Here is a 20093-nt window from a genome sequence, read left to right as displayed (position 1 = left end):
TCTTGGCCCCTGTCTCACTGCAACTCTCTCCAACATCATGCTGTCACCATCCTTAGTGGCATCAATCAATATTCACACAGTTGATCCTACTATTCCCTCACCTTTCAATTCCAAGACTTCCTCTCCTCCTGTGAGCCCATCTATCACTCTGCTTCGGCCACTCACTTTATGCTCATACAAATAATAACTTCATAATCTCAATTTCAGGAATCTTACTATCTAAAATATAATATGTGCCAGCTCCTACTCTCCAAGGCAGTAGAAATCTAAGATAATAATGGTAAATCCTAGTAGATCCTATAAGAGTCTACAGCAGGTCCATGCTACTCTATAAGAGAAGAGGCACACCATCTCCCATCTTTTCAGCTTAACCCCCTAGGACCCCAATTCTAACAATTCTGTTGTCACACTGAGAATATAACGCATTGAACCTATGATGTTTTCTGACCCTCACCCACCTCATTTCCTCCTTACCCAGATCATTTCTTTTGTTTAAAACCATCTAATAACTTCTCATTTGGCTACAAGTCAAAGTTGTTTCAGTGGCAAACAAATGATATGTTTGTCCCCCTCTTACTTCTGTGATTCATTTCTACCACTCTCACCCTCACCCACGCTGCTCTAGCCACACTTGTTATTCCTCAAATATACCAAACAGGCTTCCTGTTTGGGCTTGTGTTCTTGTGCTTCTGCTCTTGAAATGTGCTTCCTTTACATATTGGCATAAGTAGCTGCTAATTTCATGCTTCTATTTCATGCTTCTATTCATACATCACCTTGTTAGAAAGAAATTCCCCAAATAAGAGATACTTCCTTGTCAACCCATATAATTTTTTAAGTCATATAGTACTACTTGGTTTATTTTTATTTTTTAAATTTTATTTAAATTTTATTTATTTTTGGTTGCATTGGGTCTTCGTTGCCGTGTGCGGGCTTTCTCTAGTTGCCGCGCGTGGGAGATACTCTTTGTTGCAATGCAAGGGCTTCTCATTGCAGTGGCTTCTCTTGTTGCTGAGCACAGGTTATAGGTACGTGGGCTTCAGTAGTTGTGACACACGGGCTCCGTAGTTGTGGCTCACAGACTCTTGAGTGCAGGCTCAGTTGTGGCGCTCGGGCTTAGTTGTTCCGCAGCATGTGGGATCTTCCCAGACCAGGGATCGAACCCATGTCCTCTGCATTGGCAGGTGGATTCTTAACCACTGTGCCACCAGGGAAGTGCCAACCTGTATAATCTTTTATTCTTGACAAACTGATGACCCTAAAATGTCCAGGCCATAAGGTTTTATCATTCCTCTAAGCTAAGGGCTGTGCAACATTGAGACATAAAAATGACACAGATGCCTAGATCTATAGTATCAAAATCTATGAGGGTGAGAGCATGGGATGTCTGATTTTAAAAAACTCTTCCCAGATGATACTTATATACAGAAAGGGTTGTGACCCTTTGCTCCCATAAAAGGTCTAGATTTGTTAGGATAACTCATGATCACCAAATAAAGGAAACAGACTTAAAAAAAAAAATTCAGAGGCTTTTTTCTGTGTGCCTAACTGATTGCACACATGCACACAAACACGTACATGCGCACATCTATTAGATGGATTTGGAGCTTGGTTATTCAACTCATATCCACTCTGAATTTGGTGGGCATTGATTCCTTACAGAATCTGGCTTCCTCCTCATAAGATTTCTCCCGTTAATTTCTACCATATATGAAAGAGTCTTGATAACTCTTCAATATATGTCGCTTAATTGATTTGATTACATTTTGTGCTAATCTCAACAAGACTGAGATTTTTTATATTTGGAGGCATTTTCCCACAGTGTTTCATATTGAAATTTTCTCTGGTAATGCCTACGTATTTGTGTTTCAGGGACAGAGTCTGGCAGCATATGGGTAAAACCAAGCTCTTTTTCCTCTCATAAAATGGTGTTCATGTGCCCTTTTAATCTTTTCCATTTATTTTGCTATACATATAATGTCAACATTAAAGACATGAAATATACAGAAAGATAACAAGACGTTTTAAATAGCTATGGTCCCAACACCAAAAAATGACAAATACTCATGTCTGAGTGTACTTTTTCAAACTGCTTTGCCTGCAGCTGATGAGAACATGAGCTTTGTGAATGATGCAGAGTTTTCCTGGGCTCTGGAGTACTTGAATAAGTACAGACTCAGAAATCACAAAAGGAGAATCTACAAAGGGCATTCATGTGAATAAAAGATCCATTCCCCTATTCTAAGTGCTAGCTAGATTTTGGGCAAAGGCTTAGTTCTATCACTATGTAAATCAGACTAGTAGTTCAGTATTTCCTTTTAAAATAAACAATTTTAGATCTTCCTAATGATACAAGGACTTCACAATCAGTATTTTCCAGCTACTTGAACCATAGTGCCTGAATGAGTTCTGTCAAATAGCATAGCTACAACCTAACATGTCTTTCAAAGTCAACCCAAATAGAAAGACACTAATTTACATTCAGTGTAAGCTGGTTAAAATTGCTTTAGAAGTATTTGTTTACTTACCTTAGTGCTCCTTTCTTCCCAGTTAAATTATAAGCCCCTTGAGTGTTGGTGAATGCCTTATTCATCTTTATTTTCTTTATAATGCCTAGCACAATGCCTTACATAGATAAGTCTTGCATTGAACATGTTAGATTAATTAACTATATTTACATTTTTTTTCTAAAAATGCAGATTCTGGAATTGTCTATCATTTGTTGCTTTTCTTATGGTGTTCACTTTCACTGGACTTCTAATTCCTGCACATACATATTTATATATATCATTTTCTGATATATATTATTCATTAAATATCTGCTTAACACTTATTGTTTTCAGGTAAGAAAGTCATTTGAATATTTCTATTTATAAGACATTGACTAAGCCTGAAGACATTCTTTAAATGACAGAAATGTTTCATCCCTTAGAATGAAAAATTCAAACTTTCCAAGGAATCATCAGCAAATTAGCACTCAGTGTTTTATTCAATTTTTAACTACATTTCAAAGCAATGCAAGCATGTTGTAAAATTTTTGAAAATCAGAAAAAAGAAAAAAATTTCTCATAATCTTACTACCTAGAGGCAACCACTACTAACGTTTCATATATTTCCTCCAGTGTTTTTTATTGTTTTTTATTCTATGAGGTTTCATGAAGTTAAACACCTATCATAAATAAAAATGTTATCTTGCTTTGTTCGCTTAATATTATATAACAAATAACTTACTCTTAATAAAGTGTAGCTGGAAATTGCTTTTTAAAAATCAGGGAGGGGGCTTCCCTGGTGGCGCAGTGGTTGAGAGTCCGCCTGCCGATGCAGGGGACACGGGTTCGTGCCCCGGTCTGGGAAGATCCCACATGCCGCGGAGCGGTTGGGCCCGTGAGCCATGGCCGTTGGGCCTGCGCGTCCGGAGCCTGTGCTCCGCAACGGGAGAGGCCACAACAGTGAGAGGCCCGCATACAGCAAAAAAAAAAAAAAAAAAAAAAAAATCAGGGAGGGACAAATTAGGAGACTGGGATTGATATATACATGCTACTATGAATAAAATAGATAACTAATAAGGACCTACTATATAGCACAAGGGACTCTACTCAATGCTCTGTAATGGCTTATACGGGAAAAGAATCTAAAAAAGAGTGGATGTATGCATATGTATAACTGATTCACTTTGCTATACACCTGAAACTAATACAGCGTTGTAAATCAACTCTACTCCAATAAAAATTTTTAAAAAAGAAAGATAACCTTCTTTCCTCCTAAATTATTATTCACTATTATTTGATATCTGCTCTGTTCGGTGTTCTGGCAATTCTGGCATTCTGCCATGTTATGTTATGCGATGTTATGTTGTTACTTTTAGGTAACATTTTTCTAGCTTTGATTCAAAAAAATTAAAAATAAATTAAATGATCACATGTCTAATAAATAAATAAATAAAAATCATATGGAAGTCCTCCTTGTAAATGTCTTTTTTTTGCCTAAATAATTTTTGTAGCCCCCTTTCCAGTGTTACATAAGCAGTCTGCTTATGTAACTGAAAAGGAGATGACATAGAAGAGGAAAACCACCATAACAATTCTTTAATCTCCATCACCAAAATTGTTAACATTCTACTTCCATCTAGGAAGATTAGTTGGGACTCAACATCAAGTCAGCCAGTGCCCAGTAAATGGAAATTCGCCCCAAATTATCTGATACAGTTAGTGTAAAATATAAGAATGATCTGTGACGAAAAGAAGAAATAGAAATGAATTAACTGATACTGGGCAGATTCAGTAAGATTAAAATCTACTAAGAAAAAGAAAGAGATGACATTATTTTCTCTCATATTTATTAGATTTGCTTTTATTTGTTTTTGAGATCTAGAATAGAGTATATCTACAAAATATCTCTAACACTTTCTTTTCCACCTGGAGAAGCACCACTCAAAGGTGATGTGGAATTACTCTACTACTTTCCTAAGAGAAAGAAAGAAAAAGAATAATACCATTCTCTTGGTATGGAATGCCCTTCTGCCTTCCTTTTGTGCCATACCAACAGAGTGTGAAAGATGGTTCATTTGTCTGAGAGTTGACAGTTCCACAGGGAATAGATTGGAATAGCATAGAATGGGATGGAAAGAAATTTCTATAACAAAAATAACTTTTAAAAATCTGTTTTGTCTTTTAGACTTCTGGTCTTTCTATTATTGAGCCCTCTTTTGTCTCGACTTGGTCATGGTTTCAGCTGGCGCTGGGCATTCATTATGGTCTGGAGTGAAATGAAAGGGACTCCTAATATAAACATGGCTCTTCTGCTTGCCTACTCTGAATATTCTCTTGGATCTGAGCGGGAGAAATCTCAAGTAAAGAAAGATGTGGTTTTTTATTAGAATATTTTATGAAAACTGTTTCTGTGTACTAAAATATGCTTTTGTAGTGAGATTGCTCAACCCCACTTGGAATGTGGGAGTGATTTAGCTATGATGGTAAAACTGGGGAGGGGAAAAACAACTGGCAACTTTCCTCTTCTCCATTCTAGCTTAAGGATTCCTAAATCCCTTCATCATACTCCTAAAAGATAGGTTTATTGTACAAGTTAAGGGAATTAAAACTTATAAGTCATTTAAAATATTACCTGATACAGAGTATGCACTTAATAAATGTTTCTATTTTTATTTACTTCTAACACCTACTCAAGAAAAGCAGAAACCTACTTATAATTGGCTCTATTGCCTTCTGTAACTTTATGAGGCCACATTTAGTAATGCTAGGAACCAAAACATTTTGTTTATTAACGGAAGTTATCTCTAAGATAGAACCCCCAAACTCTGCCTAACAGAATATAATAGGTATGACTCTCCCTCTACCTCATCTCAAAATAAGATAATTTCAAGGAGCTCTTTAAGAAATTTTCTATGCAAACATCACAACACATCTAATACTTCCATCGTGGCTTTTTTTTTTTTTTACATAAATTCCAAGAGTAAAGGGAACAGTGCAAAGGCCATTATTATGTATACTCCAAACATTAGAAAACTAAATATTCAAACACTGCTTTCTAAACCAAAGTATCTAATATTACATGACCTCCTCCTTCTTTTTAACTTATCTCCACCTGCCTGAATAAAAATCAGCATCATCATCATACATCCTGACCAGTATAATGGTGAACGTTGCACATGAATATGGGTTCCGAAATTTTTAATTGGTTGCTATTTACTGTGTGACCATCCACAAGTTATTTAATTCCCACCACTTCACCCAAAGTGTCAGTTTCCTCACTCCAAAACAGATTTAGTAATAATACCAATGGTTTGCTAATAAATATTTAACAAGTAACTTTCTCAGAGAGAGGAAGACCCTAAGCTGTAGTGTTTGCCAGTTTCTGTTGTGTAATCACTGGCACCAACAGGAATATCAATCTGCTCATAAACTTCCTGAAAATTTAATGATCAGCTCTCACAAACTTGTATGAGCCAGGTCTATCTGGCTATCTCACTATCTCCAATGTCTCAAAGGGTTATTATGATAAATTGAAAATATACCTAAAATGCTTAACACATTGTTTAGCATATAGTAAATGTACAATAAATCTGAGCTATGATGATGATGTTGATGATGATGATGTTGCCATATAGGCTTGCTTTCAAATAAAACTTTGGTAAATAAAATCATTTGAGAGATGTCTCAGTAGTAGTTAACTAGTTGAGAAGAAAGTAGCACTCCTTACTTAATTTAATTTAGTTGAATCTTACAGCTAATTTATTAATACAAAGAGACACTACAATGAAAGCTTAAAGTTTTAACTTAATCCTGTCTCTACTACTCACAAGTTCAATGACTGAACTGAATATGTTCCAAACAAGTACATAAAAATATGTGAAGCAAAAACTGAGAACTAAGAGGAAAAATAGACAAACTATATTTGGAGACTTTAACACTCCTTTTTATAATTTGTTCAACAAAGTGTAGAACTAGATAAAAAATCAGCAAGGATATGGAAAAACTAAGCAACACCATCAACCAACAGGATCTAATTGACATTGATAGAATCATATCAACTGATACAGAAAAAGCACTTAACAAAAATCAATATCCATTTATGACAAAATCTTTCAAAAAACAGAAATAGAAGGGAATTTCCTAATGTTGGTAAAGAACAGCTACAAAAAATTTACAGGTGGCATTATAATTAATAGTGAAAGACATTTTCACCCTATAATTGGGAAAAATCTAAGAATGTTTATTCTTACTCTTTTTATTAAACATCATGATGGAAGTTCCAGCTTGCTCCATAAGACAAAAAATAAATAAAATAAAATAAAGGAAAAGAAACACATGAATATTGAAAAGGGAGAAATAAACTATCCTTATTTGCAGATAATATGATTATCTATATAGAAAATTCCAAGGGTCTTCAAAAAGAAGAGAACAAAAAGCCCTACTAGAACAAATAAGTGAGTTCAGCATGGTCTCAGGATACAAAATAAGTATAAAAAATCAAGTATTTCTGTATACTACCAATTGATACAAGGAAATGAAAATTAAAGATACAATTCCACACACAATCATTCAAGAAATAAAAAACAAAGGAACTAAAATAACAAAAACAATTTTGAAAGAGAAGAAAAAATTGGAAAAATCAGTATACCCAATTTTAAGGCATTATTATAGTTATAGTCATGGAGATTAGATAGTATTGTCAGAGAGAGAGAGACATGTGGAACAGAACAGAGAACCCAGAAATAGATCCACACAAACATCCCCAACTATTTTTTGATAAAGGTGCAAAAGCAATTCAATAGAGGATGTCTTACAAATGGTGCTGAAGAATGGGTAATTCATAGGCAAAAGAAAAGAACATTGACTCTAAGTCTCACATCTTTTACAAAAATTAATTCATAGTGGGTCACAGAATTAAACACGAAATGTAAAACTAGAAAACTCTTTTTAAATTTGGAATAAAATCTTTGGGACCTAGCATAAGGCAAAGACAGCAAAAGCATAATCCATAAAAGAAAAAAAAAAGAAGAAATTATACTTCATCAAAATTAAAAACTTTTAACAGTCCAATGGGCAGAATACAGGAAGAGACATTCCACAGAAGAGGATATACAGATGACAAATAAACATAAAAAATGGTCAGCTTCATTAGCCACTAAGGACATGCAAGTTGAGACCACAAAAAGATATCTCTCTATTAGAAGGGCTAAAATGATATACGGTGATGAAACTAAATGTTGGTGAAGATGCAAAGAAGCTGGACCACTCATACATTACTAGTAGGAATATAAAATAGTAGAGTCACTCTGAAAAAGAATTGGGCAGTTACCTAAAAAAAATTACATATGCAAAGGAAGGGGCCCAAAGGGCCTGGGGTAGCATGGGTGCTTCTGGCCTGGACACATACAGCTCCCATGCTAAGTCTGTCAAGGTCAAGGCTACAGCAACTCGACAAGACTTTCCACTATCCTCAAGTCAAGCAGTTATTGCTGGGAGCTTGGAGGTATCAAAAATTCGTGCCAGGAGACACACTGTACCTGTCCCTTAAACATTTGCCTTTAAGGGCAGATTCAGGGCACTACACTCTCTTTATGAACCAGCCCATCTGGCAGCAGCCTGGTGAAGCTGCCTCCTCCACTCAGTCTCCTCCATCAGGAATCATTTTCTTCTTTGAACACCATCAGGGACACCTGCAGCAGGGGCAGGGGGCCTGGTCGAGCGAGAACCCAGGAACTCAGAGATTTCTCCTGATTATGTCCCAGAGTGACAAGGGGAGGACTAGAGCTGTGTGGCTGACAGGGTCTTGGTGCTCCAGCTGGGTGTCAGCCCTGAGCCTCTGAGGTGGGAGAGCAAAATTCAGGACATTGGTCCACCAGAGAACTCTCAGCTCCTCATAATATCAATCGGCGAGAGCTCTCCCAGAGATGTCCATCTCAATGCTAAGACTCAGCTCCACTCAACGACCAGCCAGCTCCAGTGCTGGACACCCCATGCCAAACAGCTTACAAGACAGGAACACAACCCCACCCATTAGCAGAGAGGCTGCCTAAAATCATAATAAGTTCACAGAAACCCCAAAACACACAACCAGACATAGTCCTGCCCAACAGAAAGACAAGATCCAGCCTCATCCATCAGAACACAGGCACCAGTCCCCTCCACCAGGAAGCCTACACAACCCAATGAACCAACCTTACCCACTGGGGGAAGACACCAAAAACAATGGGAACTACTAACCTGCAGCCTGCAAAAAGAAGACACCAAACACAGTAAGTTAAGCAAAATGAGAAGACAGAGAAATACACAGCAGATGAAGGAGCAAGGTAAAAACCCACCAGACCAAACAAATGAAGAGGAAATAGGCAGTCTACCTGAAAAAGAATTCAAACTAATGATAGTAAAGATGATCCAAAATATTGGAAATAGAATGGAGAAAATACAAGAAACGTTTAAAAAGGACCTAAAAGAACTAAAGAGCAAACGAACAATGATGAACAACACAATAAATGAAATTAAAAATTCTCTAGAAGGAATCAATAACAGAATAACTGAGGCAGAAGAACAGATAAGTGACCTGGAAGATAAAATAGTGGAAATAATTACTGCACAACAGAAGAAAGAAAAAACAATGAAAAGAATTGAGGACAGTCTCAGAGACTTCTGGGACAACACTAAATGCACCAACCTTCGAATTATAGAGGTCCCAGAAGAAGAGAAAAAGAGAGGGACTGAGAAAATATTTGAAAAGATTATAGTTGAAAACTTCCCTAATATGGGAAAGGAAATAGTCAATCAATTCCAGGAAACGCAGAGTCCCATACAGGATAAAACCAAGGAGAAACATGCCAAGACACATACTAAACAAACTATCAAAAATTGAACACAAAGAAAAAATATTAAAAGCAGCAAGGGTAAAGCAACGATTAACATACAAGGGAATCCCCATAAGGTTAACAACTGATCTTTCAGCAGAAATTCTGCAAGCCTGTAGGGACTGGCAGGACATATTTAAAGTGATGAAAGGGAAAAACTTACAACCAAGATTACTCTACTCAGCAAGGATCTCATTCAGATTTGACAGAGAAATTAAAACCTTTACAGACAAGCAAAAGCTAAGAGAATTCAGCACCACCAAACCAGCTTTACAACAAATAATAAAGGACCTTCTCTAGGCAGGAAACACAGAGAAGGGAAAAACCTGCAATAACAAACCCAAAGCAATTAAGAAAATTGTAATAGCAACACACACATCGACAATTACCTTAAATGTAAATGGATAAATGCTACAACCAAAAGACATAGACTGGCTGAATGGATACAAAAACAAGACCCATATATATGCTGTTTACAAAAGACCCACTTCAGACCTAGGGAAACACACAGTTTGAAAGTGAGGGGATGGAAAAAGATATTCCATGCAAATGGAAATCAGAAGAAAGCTGGAGCAGCAATTCTTGTATACGACAAAATAGACTTTAAAATAAAGACTATTACAAGAGACAAAGAAGGACACTGTATAATGATAAAGGGTTCAATCCAAGAAGAAGATATAACAACTGTAATTATTTATGCACCCAACATAGGAGCACCTCAGTACATAAGGCAAATGCTAACAGCCTTAAAAGGGGAAATTGACAGTAACACAATCATAGTAGGGGACTTTAACACCCCACTTTCACCAATGGACAGATCATCCAAAATGAAAATAAATGAGGAAACGCAAGCTTTAAATGATACATTAAACAAGATGGACTTAATTGATATTTACAGGACATACCATCCAAAAACAACAGAATACACCTTCTTCTCAATGGCGCATGGAATATTCTCCAGGATAGATCATATCTTGGGTGACAAATCAAGCCTTGGTAAATTTAAGAAAATTGAAATCATATCAAGTATCTTTTCCGACCACAGCACTATGAGACTAGATATCAATTACAGAAAAAAAAATCTGTAAAAACTACAAACACATGGAGGCTAACCAATACGCTACTACATAACCAAGAGATCACTGAAGAAATCAAAGAGGAAATCAAAAAATACCTAGAAATAAATGACAATGAAAACACGACAACCCAAAACCTATGGGATGCAGCAAGAGCAGTTCTGAGAGGGAAGTTTATAGCAATACAATCCTACCTTAAGAAACAAGAAACACCTCAAATAAACAACCTAACCTTACACCTAAAGCAGTTAGAGAAAGAAGAACAAAAACCCCAAAGTTAGCAGAAGGAGGGAAATCATAAAGATCCGATCAGAAATAAATGAAAAAGAAATGAAGGAAACAGTAGCAAAGATCAACAAAACTAAAAGCTGGTTCTTTGAGAAGATAAAGAAAACGGATAAACCATTAGCCAGACTCATCAAGAAAAAAAGGGAGAAGACTCAAATCAATAGAATTAGAAATGAGGAAGGAGAAGTAATAACTGACACTGCAAAAATACAAAAGATCATGAGAGACTACTACAAGCAACTACATGCCAATAAAATGGACAACCTGGAAGAAATGGACAAATTCTTAGAAAACCACAACCTTCCGAGACTGAAGAAGGAAGAAATAGAAAATATAAACAGACCAATCAGAAGCACTGAAATTAAGACTGTGATTAAAAATCTTCCAACGAACAAAAGCCCAGGACCAGATGGCTTCACAGGCGAATACTATCAAACACTTAGAGAAGAGTTAAGACCTATCCTTCTCAAACTCTTCCAAAGTATAGCAGAGAGAGGAACACTCCCAAACTCATTCTATGAGGCCACCATCACTCTGATACCAAACCAGACAAAGATGTCACAAAGAAAGAAAACTACAGGGCAATATCACTGATGAACATAGACGCAAAACTCCTCAACAAAATACTAGCAAACAGAATCCAACAGCACATTAAAAGGATAATACACCATGATCAAGTGGGGTTTATCCCAGGATTGCAAGGATACTTCAATATATGCAAATCAATCAGTGTGATACACCATAATAACAAATTGAAGAATTAAAACCATATGATCATCTCAATAGATGCAGAAAAAGCTTTTGACAAAATTCCACACCGATTTATGGTAAAAACCCTCCAGAAAGTAGGTATAGAAGGAACTTACCTCAACATAATAAAGGCCATATGTGACAAACCCACAGCTAACATCATTCTCAATGGTGAAAATCTGAAACCATTTCCAGTAAGATCAGGAAAAAGGCAAGGTTGCCCACTCTCACCACTCTTATTCAACCTAGTTTTGGAAGTTTTAGCCACAGCAATCATAGATGAAAAAGAAATAAAAGGAATCTAAATTGGAAAAGAAGAAATAAAGCTGTCACTGTTTACAGATGACATGATACTATACATAGAGAATCCCAAAGATGCTACCAGAAAACTGCTAGAGCTAATCAATGAACTTGGTAAAGTAACAGGATACAAAATTAATGCACATAAATCTGTTGCATTCCTATACACTACTGATGAAAAATCTGAAAGAGAATTTAAAGAAACACTCCCATTTACCATTGCAACAAAAAGAACAAAATACCTAGGAATAAACCTACCTAAGGAGACAAAAGACCTGTATGCAGAAAACTACAAGACACTGTTGAAAGTAATTAAAGATGATACAAACAAATGGAGAGATATTCCATGTTGCTGGAGTTTTAAGAATCAACACTGTGAAAATGATTATCTACCCAAAGCAATCTACAGATTCAATGCAATCCTTATCAAACTCTCAATAGCATTTTTCACAGAACTAGAACAAAATATTTCAAAATTTGTATGGAAACACAAAAGAACCTGAATAGCCAAAGCAATCTTGAGAAAGAAAAATGAACCTGGAGGTATCAGGCTCCCTGACTTCAGATGATACTACAAAGCTACAGTAATCAAGACAGTATGGTACTGGCACAAAGACAGAAATATAGATCGATGGAACAGGATAGAAAGCCCAGAGATAAACCCACACACATATGGTCACCTTATCTTTGATAAAGGAGGCAAGAATATACAGTGGAGAAAAGACAGCCTCTTAGTAAGTGGTGCAGGGAAAACTGGACAGCTACATGTAAAAGAATGAAATTAGAACACTCCCTAACACCATGCACAAAAAACTCAAAATGGATTAAAGACTTCTTATAAGGCCAGACACTATAAAACTCTTAGAGGAAAACATAGGCAGAAAATTCTATGACATAAATCACAACAAGATCCTTTCTGACCCACCTCCTCGAGAAATGGAAATAAAAACAAAAATAAACAAATGGGACCTAATGAAACTTAAAAGCTTTTGCACAGCAAAGGAAACCATAAACAAGACCAAAAGACAACCATCAGAATGGGAGAAAATATTTGCAAATGAAGCAACTGGCAAAGGATTAATCTCCAAAATATACAAGCAGCTCATGCAGCTCAATAACAAACAAACAAACAACCCAATCCAAAAATGGGCAGAAGACTTAGACATTTCTCCAAAGAAGATATACAGATTGCCAACAAACACATGTAAGGATGCTCAACATCATTAATCATTAGAGAACTGTAAATCAAAACTACAATGAGATATCATCTCACACCAGTCAGAATGGCCATCATCAAAAAATCTACAAACAATAAATGCTGGAGAGGCTGTGGAGAAAAGGGAACCTTCTTGCACTGTTGGTGGGAATGTAAATTGGTACAGCCACTATGGAGAACAGTATGGAGGTTCCTGGAAAAACTAAAAATAGAGCTACCATATGACCCAGCAATCCCACTACTGGGCATATACCTTGAGAAAATCATAATTCAAAAAGAGTCATTTACCACAATGTTCTTTGCAGCTCTATTTACAATAGCCAGGACATGGAAGCAACCTAAGTGTCCATTGGCAGATGAATGGATAAAGAAGATGTGGCACATATATACAACGGAATATTACTCAGCCATAAAAATAAACTAAATTGACTTATTTGTAGTGAGGTGGATAGACCTAGAGTCTGTCATACAGAGTGAAGTTAAGTCAGAAAGAGAAAAACAAATACTGTATTCTAATGTATATATATGGAATTTAAAAAATGCTTCTGAAGAACCTAGGTGCAGGACAGGAATAAAGATGCAGACATAGAGAATGGACTTGAGGACACAGGGAGGTGGAAGGGTAAGCTGGGACGAAGTGAGACAGTGGCATGGACATATAGATACTACCAAATGTAAAATAGATAGCTAGCGGAGAGAAGCTGCATAGCATAGGGAGATCAGCTCGGTGCTTTTTCACCACATGGACACGTGGGAGAAGATGCAAGGGGGAGGGGATATGTGGATATATGTATACGTATAGCTGATTCACTTTGTTATACAGCAGAAGCTAACACGACACAGGGAAGCAATTTTACTCTAATGAAGATGTTAAAAAAATAAATAAAATGTTAAACCTTAAGAAAGAGCAAGAGAGGGAGACAGAGACAGACAGAAAGAGATAGGGAACAAATTACTGACATCCAGAATGAAAAAGAGAACATGACTACAAATTATACAGTTATTAAAGTAGTAATAAATAGAAATTATGCATAACTTTTTGTCAGAATAATTCAATACCTTAGATGAAAATGGTTAGACTCCTCAAAAACACAACTTACCCAAACCGACACAAAAGAAAATAGAAAATCTGAATAGCTCTATATCTGTTAAAGAAATTGGGTATATAAATTAAAACTGTCTCACAAACTAGAAGCCCAGGTGGCTTAACTGGTAAATTCTGCCAAACATTTAAGGAATAAATGATAACAATTCTACATAAACTCACTCATAAAATAGAAAATGATGAAACACTTTCTTATTGTATGTGGCCAGCCCACTCTGATACTAAACCCCAACAAAGATAATTACAAACAAACAAAACCATTAATTAAACATGATGCAAATATTCTTAGAAAATATGTAGCCAATTAATTTTAAATATATAAAAAGTATGATATTATGATCAAATAGACTTTATCCAAAAAATATGTCCAGAAATATTAGTTTAACATTCAAAAAACTATTTGTGGAATCTAAAAAAACTGAGCTCATAGAAACAGAGAACATATTGGTGATGGCCAGAGGTGGTGAGAGGAGACAGAGGAAATGGATGAAGGCAGCCTAAAAGTACAGACTCCCAGTTATAAGGTAAATAAGTTGCCAAAGAAAGTAAAACCTCCACTTTTACCTCACACCCTATGTAAAAGTGCTTAGAGATGCATCATAGACATAAATATAAAATCAAAAGCCCTAAACTTCTGAAGAAAACATGAGAATACCTTTGCAACCTTGGAATAGACAAAGGATTTTTAGATCAAAAAAACAATAGTAATTGGAGTTCTCAACATTAAAAATGTTTGCTTACCAAAAGATAGCTTTACATAAATGGATAATGTAAGTCACAAACTGAGAGGAAATATCCATAACACATATAACACATATAACACATATATCGGATAATGCACATTTTTCTGTATTTTTCTAGTGAAATATAGCTAATATGCAACTTTGTGTTAGTTTCAGGTATATAGAAAAGTGATATTCTTTCCCAGATTCTTCTCCATTATAGGTTATTACAAGGTATTGAATATAGTTCAGCAGGTCCTGTTATTTACCTATTTTATATATAGTAGTGTGCATAGGTTAATCCCAAACTCCTAATTTATCTCCCCCCACCACTGCTAAACCCTTTGGTAACCAGGGGTTTGCTTTCTATGTCTGTGAGTCTATTTCTGTTCTGTAAATAAGTTTATTTGTATCATTTTTTAGATTCCATACATAAGTGTATCCTATGATATTTGTCTTTCTCTGTCTGATTTACTTCACTTAGTATGATAATCTCTAGGCCCATCCAAGTTGTCAAAAATAGAATTATTTCACTCTTTCTCATGGCTGAGTAATATTCCATTGTGTATATATCTTCTTTATCCATTCATCTGTGGATGAACATTTAGATTGCTTCCATGTATTGTAAAGAGTGCTGCAGTGAAGATTGCTGTGCATGTATCTTTTCGAATTAGAGTTTTCTCCAGATATATGCCCAGGAGTAGAATCATATGGTAACTCTATTTTCAGTTTTTTAAGGAACCTCCATACTGTTCTCCATAGTGGCTGTATCAAGTTACATTCTCACCAACAGTGTAGGTAGGCTCCTTTTTCTCCACACCCTCTCCAGTATTTGTTATTTGTAGACTTTTTAATGATGGCCCTTCTGACCGGTGTGAGGTGATACCTCATCATAGTTTTAATTTGCATTTCTCTAATAATTAGTGATATTGAGCTTCTTTTCATGTGCCTGTTGGCCATCTGTATGACAATGCACTTTTATCCAGAATATATTTTTCAAAATTTCTACAATTTTATAATAAAAGAAAAACAACCCAATTTAAAAAATAGGCAAAAGAGTTGAACAAATGTTTCAAAAATAAAGATATATACCACTAAGCACATTAAAATGCTTAACATCATTACTCTAGGGGAATGCAAATTAAAACTACAATGAGAAACATAATATTCAATTTAAATGAAAGTTTTAGAACTGTCAAATCTCACCTATAGAAATAGAAATAGGAAGAGTAGTTGCCTCGTGTCGGGTGGGGATTGATTGGAGCAGCACTGGAGAAATTTGGAGGGATATGAGAATATTCTACATCTTGATAGGACTGGGGGTTATATGGGTGTATGCACTGTCAAAACTTATCAAATGATACATAAGTACATTTCAATGTGTGTAAATTATACCTTGGTTTTTCTAATTACCAGTGTTTGGGCTGAACCCTTGACGAATTAAATCAGAATATTCAGTGGCACGATCCTGGGCACCAATATTTTAAACTTTCTCTGGTGATCCTAGTGTGCAAACTTGAAAGCCTCTGGTGTGGTTTCATGCTCTGTCTGTAACCTCCATTTGTAGCCAAAGAATAGAGGACTGGCAAAGAGTTTAAACTAAGTTCTGGAAGTTAGAATTCCATACAATGATGGAAGTATGTAGTATCAAATTGAAAAGTATTGCTTCATCTGTCCATGGAGATTAACTTGGGATATAAGTGGAGAAAAAAAACAGGTGGCACCAAAGCCATCAATTGTTCCTCCCTGCTGGCAATGAGATGCCAGAGAGGCAAAGTATGAGGTGGAGCAAACATACCAAGGCCTCTGAGTTGTTCTCTTTTCCTAGGTGGAGAGAATTATTTCATACAGATGTGCTGATAATGTTGAACAAAGAACTGTGTGGCTGGGTACATGGAGGTGTGTATGGTGGATGAGAATTGGTGAAGCACAGGTATATTTCCAGGGCTCAAGAAGTGCAGTAATGGAATTTAAGAACAAGTATTTTCTACTAATGTCTTCATATGTGCATAAATATTTGTCAAACCATGTGTCCTGATTTTTGGTTTGGTTCCAGAAATGTGAATGAAGCACATGCAAGAAGATAGAGAATCCCCAGAGTACTTTCATCATGGCTGACATCCAAATTCCCCTCTGCCATGAGTATCTATTGACATAGTACATCCTAGCTTAATTTACATTGGTAAATATAGAGTATATTATGTGACATTGTGATGAAAACTTACTTTTTTTTTCTATTCCAGATATTATTTCATGGAGTGTCAGTATCCTTAGTTAGCCTGATTGTCAATAGATTTATTTTGCCAATGGCAGTTACTAAACTCGGTAAGCCCTGCAAATTCATATTCTGAGTGAAGAGAAAAATATTCCAAACCTGCTAAAGAATTGTTAATAATGAAGAAAGAAGCCATATAAACACAAATCAATGGTGTCTAATTGAAGAGGAAATTGGATCTCTATGTAAAGTCATCTGAATTGTTTAGGCCAATAAGCTTGTTAGGCCAATAAGCAATAATCTTGTACCCCAGTGTTCATTGCAGCACTATTTACAATAGCCAGGACATGGAAACAACCTAAATGTCCAACGATAGATGAATAGATAAAGAAGATGTGGTACATATATACAATGGAATATTACTCAGACATAAAAAGGGAATGAAGTTGGGTCATGTGTAGAGATGTGGATGGATGTAGAGTCTGTCATACAGAGTGAAGTAAGCCAGAAAGAGAAAAACAAATATCATATATTATTAACACATATATGTGAAATCTAGAAAAATGGTACAGATGAACCTATTTATAGGGCAGGAATAGAGATGTAGACATAGAGAACGGACATGTGGACACAGAAGGGGAAGGGGAGGGTACAACGAATTGGGAGATTAGGTTTGACATAAATACACTACCATGTGTAAAATAGATCGCTAGTGGGAACCTGCTGTATAGCACAGGGAGCTCAGCTCTGTGCTCTGTGATGACCTAGATGGGGGGGATGGGGGGCGGGGTGGGAGGGAGGTCCAAGAGGGAGGGGATATAGGTATACATATATATAGCTGATTTACTTCATTGTACAGCAGAAACTAACATAACATTGTAAAGCAATTTTACTCCAATTAAAATAAAAAAGATTACTTATTTACATTAGTCCAGTTTAAGTAAAATTATACAATAAGTTTATTCAGTTATTTGACAAACTTTTTGTTAAGAGCCTCTTATATGCCAGTCACTATTCTAACTGATAGTGATGCATTATGAAGACAAGAAAGATTTCTGAGTTGATGGAGCTTATGTTGGAGAGAGGAGAAACAGGCAGTAAACAAGTCAAATAAGGTAATATCAGAGAGTCATTTTTGTATAAAAATAAACAAACCACATATAAATAAAATAGAAAACACAACAGGTAATAGATTCCTGAGGAAATTAGAAAATGAGTGTGTTCAAGGAAAGAAGGTAAGGTGCTGGGACCTTCGAGAACAATGCCAATAGTGAAGGAAGTCCAGATGGGAGAGGTAGGGAAAGAGTTAGATAATGAAGGACCTTGAATTTTAAGATTTTATTCTAAGGGATAGATGGATTTCTTGGTTGGTTTTAAGCAAGTAAGTGTAATTTTATGAATAAGGTCCTTGAAAAGATAACTCTGGCTCTGTGGATAGCTGATTAGGAGCTATGAAGAGAGTAGAAGCAGAAATACCAGTTTTAGGAGGCAACTGCATTATACAATATGACTGTTTCAATCCTCTACTTTTTTTTTTTTTTTTTTTGAGGTATGTGGGCCTCTCACTGTTGTGGCCTCTCCTGTTGCGGAGCACAGGCTCCGGACGCACAGGCCCAGTGGCCATGGCTCACGGGCCCAGCCGCTCCGCGGCATGTGGGATCTTCCCAGACCGGGGCACGAACCCGTTTCCCCTGCATCGGCAGGCGGACTCTCAACCACTGCGTCACCAGGGAAGCCCTCCCCTACTTTTTAACAATTGATAAATTGAAATCTAAAGAGTTAAAAGTTCTTGTCTAAGGTCACATGGCTTGATAATGGCAGTTAAAGAACTAAAAACAAATTGCTCTAATGCTTTTAATCCATTGTATTCTTAACTGCTTTATCACCCTTTCTTGTTACACGCAGAGTTTTCATTCATATGGCATTTTGTAACCAATCTTAAATTTCATCTTTATGGATAATATTGCACCTTCATCCTCATATTTGCAATAAAATCTTTTCTTCCATTTACTTTTTTTTCTGTTTTTATTTTCTGAGCCTTAACATAGTAAAATGGGAAAAACAGATTAAAGAGGTAAAATTCTGCAGTTTATCAGATGTTCTACTTAGTAGCTAAATAAACCTAAAATTCTTATTGTGGAGCATCTGTTTACTTGCACTGAGAGCAGTGAACATTTGTTCATGGAACATTATTGCTTTCCAAAGAAACTTCTATGGCTCACAGAAAGGGAATTTGTGTCTGGTAGTAAGATTCCTTCAAACATTATTGAGGTCTGGAGATATATATATACACACACACACACACACACACACACACACAGTTGATCCTTGATCAACATGGATTTGAACTACGCCAATCCACTTATAAGTGGATGTGAATTTTTTTTAATTAAAAAAATTTTTAATATGTACTTCAGTATAACATGAACCTGCTTATTGAATCTGAGGGTGAAGAACCATGGATATGAACGGCCAACTGTAAAGTCATATGCGTGGAGGGTTGGCACCCCTGACTCCCATGTTGTTCAAGGGTCAAATGTATACATCTGGAGATAAATAAATATATATCATAAATACTTATATATATGACCTTATGTATAGGTGGGAAATATATGTATATATCTACACATACACTGTGTACATATATGTATATGTATATCTATACCTCCTGCATATATCTCCTACACACCTATATGTATATGTGTATATTCTATGTATATTATCAAAATGATGATGTCTACTATTTATAAAATGTGTTCTTTGTATCAAAGGTCTTCATGATGTCACATCAACAAAGTATAAATCACTGTATTATACATTTCAACACTTTCAAGAACTAACCGTATCTGCAGCCTCTGCACTCAAATTTGACAAAGATCTTGCTAACGCAGATTGGAACATGGTTGAGAAAGAAATTATACTGCAAAACCCATATGCAGTAAGCAAGTAATATCTTTTGTTTATTCCTTCAAAGTGGATATGATTGCCCTTAAATAAGTATAAATGTTATAAATATTAATTCACAATTCTTAGGGAATTTTGTGACCACTATGGGGCAAA

The 20093-nt window shown here is 36.0% G+C and overlaps 1 protein-coding gene across 1 annotated transcript in view; it reads left to right on the top strand.

The window, feature by feature from the left end:
• SLC9C1 (solute carrier family 9 member C1) overlaps positions 1–20093 on the top strand; it is a gene marked incomplete at its 3' end in the record, with an annotated part of 88482 nt that overhangs the window by 26635 nt on the left and 41754 nt on the right. The window contains exons 8-11 of the mRNA XM_081235336.1: positions 2700–2843; positions 4675–4849; positions 17062–17143; positions 19805–19971. Of these exons, the coding sequence (XP_081091462.1) occupies positions 2700–2843; positions 4675–4849; positions 17062–17143; positions 19805–19971 (568 nt within the window). The remainder of the gene's footprint in view (positions 1–2699; positions 2844–4674; positions 4850–17061; positions 17144–19804; positions 19972–20093) is intronic.

The sequence above is a fragment of the Mesoplodon bidens genome, assembly GCF_964165515.1.
Source record: "Mesoplodon bidens genome assembly, chromosome: 5".
Taxonomy (NCBI): Eukaryota; Metazoa; Chordata; class Mammalia; order Artiodactyla; family Ziphiidae; genus Mesoplodon; species Mesoplodon bidens.
This window is presented reverse-complemented; position numbering and strand designations above follow the sequence as displayed.